The sequence below is a fragment of the Cornus florida genome, unplaced genomic scaffold (assembly GCF_030987335.1).
Source record: "Cornus florida cultivar Cherokee Brave unplaced genomic scaffold, ASM3098733v1 CherokeeBrave_3.0.0_Hap2_Chr03, whole genome shotgun sequence".
In the NCBI taxonomy this organism is placed as follows: domain Eukaryota; kingdom Viridiplantae; phylum Streptophyta; class Magnoliopsida; order Cornales; family Cornaceae; genus Cornus; species Cornus florida.
The window spans coordinates 21,004-24,406 of NW_026775573.1; the positions used below are offsets into that span (position 1 = coordinate 21,004).

General features: G+C 43.1%; 1 protein-coding gene across 1 annotated transcript; it reads right to left on the reverse strand.

Annotated features, from left to right (window-relative positions):
* Positions 1-240: 240 nt before the first annotated feature.
* Positions 241-711, reverse strand: LOC132300909 (uncharacterized). Its single transcript, XM_059798216.1, has one exon. The coding sequence runs from the start codon at positions 709-711 to the stop codon at positions 241-243; it is 471 nt and encodes a 156-aa protein (XP_059654199.1).
* Between the last annotated feature and the right edge of the window lie 2,692 nt (positions 712-3,403).

Here is a 3,403-nt window from a genome sequence, read left to right on the forward strand (position 1 = left end):
ACGTCCCTGCGGTGCCTGTGCCTGAGAACTGCCACCTTGAACACCTGACTGCTGCACTGACATAATAGGAGTATCCCTTCTGACTGTTCTTGAACCCTAAAAAGACATAGAAGGTTGTAGTGGTGGCGGTGATCTGAAATTTGATTGAACTGTAGCCGACTGTGACGGCCTCTATCGTGACCCCCTGCCACTACCTGTGCCTGCTCCCTGACTAGGACAATCTCGAATCAGGTGACCCTGCTAGCCACACCCATGACAAGCCTTTAGAGCTAAAGAAACTGAAGATGATCCCATAGGGCAACTGGACTTGTAATGCCCTGGTTGCTGACACTGGAAACATACGACTCCACCCTTGTCAGACCCAGCTGGCATAGGAGCGGTAGGAGCGGATCGTGCAGACTGTTGCCCTTGAAACTGAAACGAATCACCCTTATTCCTTTTCCAAGATAATCTTTCCGAAGATGGCCCTGCACCTCTCTTTTGCTTCCACTGTTCCCTTCTTGCATCCTTATCTTTGATATCAGCCTCCAGCATTAAAGCCCTCTCTACAGCTTCAAAATAAACCTTGATGAACTGTGCCGTAATTAGCGGCCTCATTCGATCATTGAGTCCAGAGACAAATTTTCGAGTCTTGTCAACTTCTTCTCTCACCATTTTCAAAACAAAGCGAGAAAGTGAGGTAAACTTGTTCTCATACTCTGCCACTGACATGTTGCCTTAGATAAGGCCAAGAAATTGGTCTTTTAGTTCCCATCTTTTAGAAATCGAAAAATACTTCTCATAGTACAGTTCCTTGAACTTATCCCAACTCATCTCTTCCACCTTATGCCGATTCGTAACAGTCTTCCACCAAAGCTTAGCATCCTTAGCAAACTTGTAAGTTGCTAGGATGATCTTCAAATGATCCTCTGTCACATCCATTGAGGTCAACTGAATTTCAACTTTGTCCATGTAAGCATCTGTTACCATTGGATCCACACCGTCCTCAAACATAACCGACATCAACTGAGAAAACCCCTTAATGATCTTAAGACGCTTCTGAGCTGGCTTCTCCTCAACTTGAACTGTAGGTTGTGGTGCCTGCTGTGGCTGAGCAGCAATAGTGACGGCCCTCTGCAACAAGCGATTCAATACAAGTTCCGCCGGACCTTCATCCACATCTATGGGTGCTTCAACATTATCCCTCCTTATGGGAACACCTCTCGTGGGGATCAAATCTCTCAGAAGTGTGTCCTTATCATTCAGCTCCTCCGGATTGGAGCTAGAGCTCTCACCAGCATCACCTCTAGTCGGCCTAGGGCCAACTTCCCTGGGTTCCTCACGCCATGACATCGTGCTATAAAATGAGAAAACAGTTCAATAACAAGACACTAAGGTCCACTGCGGTTGACTCAATATGAAATGATGCCATAACGACACTTAGCATGCACAGCTATACAAAAAAAAAAAAAAAACGTTTTAACATAAACATTTAAGCACGTAAGCACATAAGCAGTTAAACATGCTTCTTCAAGTCGTACACAAGTAGCAATTAGTCAAATAAACAATGCAATCAACATCCCATGCAATCCTATGTAGGCCTCTACCCGTCGTCCTATAGGTTTTCAAACCAAGGCTCTGATACCATTCATGTGACGACCCGAACCCGGAGGTCCGAACCGTTAGCCGGGTCTTAGCTCGAACCCGAGGTCATCAACGTCAAACTCATCATTTTTAGAGTCAAAACCACACATTTAGGATCAAAACTAAGCTCTCTCAAGGTTCCAAGCAAACCCAAGAGTCAAGAGTGGATAAACGGGGAAAGAAAAGCAAAGTAAAACCAACCAGTGCATTTCGGTCGACCGATGGAGAGCTTTGGTCGACCGAAGCACACCCCAAATAAAACCAAAGGTCCAACAGTGAGATCTCAAGAGCAGCAGGATGGTTCGGTCGACCTAAAAAGGAGATCCTGAGAGTGTGAAGATGGTTCGGTTGACCGAACCCCATTTCGGTCAACCGAAACAGGAGATCCTGAGAGCACCCACTTGGTTCGATCGACCGATGCACCATTTCGGTCGACCGAAATGGCTCCCTCGAACCCTGAAGCAAGAACTGTGGTGCTACACTTGGAAATAGAGGGGAAACTGAAAAGGTGGTCTTGCAATTGTGATAAACTTACTCCAAACAACCAAAAAAATGAATCCTCCTACCATTCTAGACAAGAATACCAAAATATGTTCACATTGCAACGAGACTTGATTCAGTTTCATGAGTCTAATATATAATCTTTGCATTAATTCATTTACACCAAATAAAAGCTAAGGTTCATACTTGAGTTACAAGGCTATGAATATTAAATTAGTTACATTTCCAAAATAACGAATTTACATAGGATGGCCTAAGTACAAAACAGCAAAATGAAGGCTTCCAATACTCCATCAGTTTTGTGGTGGATTATCATCCGCTAACTCTTTGCCATGACCTGAAAAAATGTAAAATATGGTAGGGTGAATAATTTGTTCAATAAATGGCGCCTAAGACGCACCTCTTGAGTCCTCGTGAATCCAAAACAAGGAATAGAACCATGGGAATCGGGGTCATACAATGTCGGGAATAATACAACATGGTTTCCAATCTCAACATAAATAATATGATGCAATGGGGGTGCAATGCATGCCGATGTCGCTCCCCATTTTCACATTTAAAACTATCACTTTCAAACTGTTAATATAACCCGCCATTTGGTGACCCCGCAGCGACACGAGGAAGGATTGGCTAGTGTCCCTGACCCTTAGTACCCCCGCGGCATCATTATAGGGCCCAGCTAGCTCAACCACGCTAGGGCGACTCCCTAGTTCCCTCTAGGCTATATTAACACTCCGGCCCTTTGGTACTTCCGCGGCGACCGGATTTTCTCAAAACCGATTCAAAACAATTTTCTCCAGAAAAGCCCCTTTTTCTTTATCCAAAACATTACCCATCATGCAACCCAATGATTTACATGCATGTTTTATACTTTTAATGCTTTAATAATAAGGGATTTTCACCTAACACAACGAAGCATGCCTTTATCCATCATTCATATCATGTAAACAACAAATTAAGCATAGAAATTCATCATATAAGCATGCTTTCCACATAATACATTTAATACATATCCTCACATAACCACATATACACAATCAAATTAGTTTAAACTACAATTAGCACAAATAAGCATGTTAAGACACAATTCAAGGAATTTGACTCACAAAAGTGGAAGAATATGCAGATTAGAAAGCCCTTACCTCTTAATTGCACAGAACCCTTAAGATGGGTCTCCAAATTCGAAAATCCAAGAAGGCACAAAATCTGAAATTATTGCTACCCACGTGTAGAGCTCGTCGTGCTTTCCGTTTTGCCTCAAACGGCACTTAAAATCATC

Bases quoted from the DNA above. Each gene is read 5' to 3' on its own strand.
- LOC132300909 (XM_059798216.1), bottom strand. From the start codon at position 711: ATGTCAGTGGCAGAGTATGAGAACAAGTTTACCTCACTTTCTCGCTTT.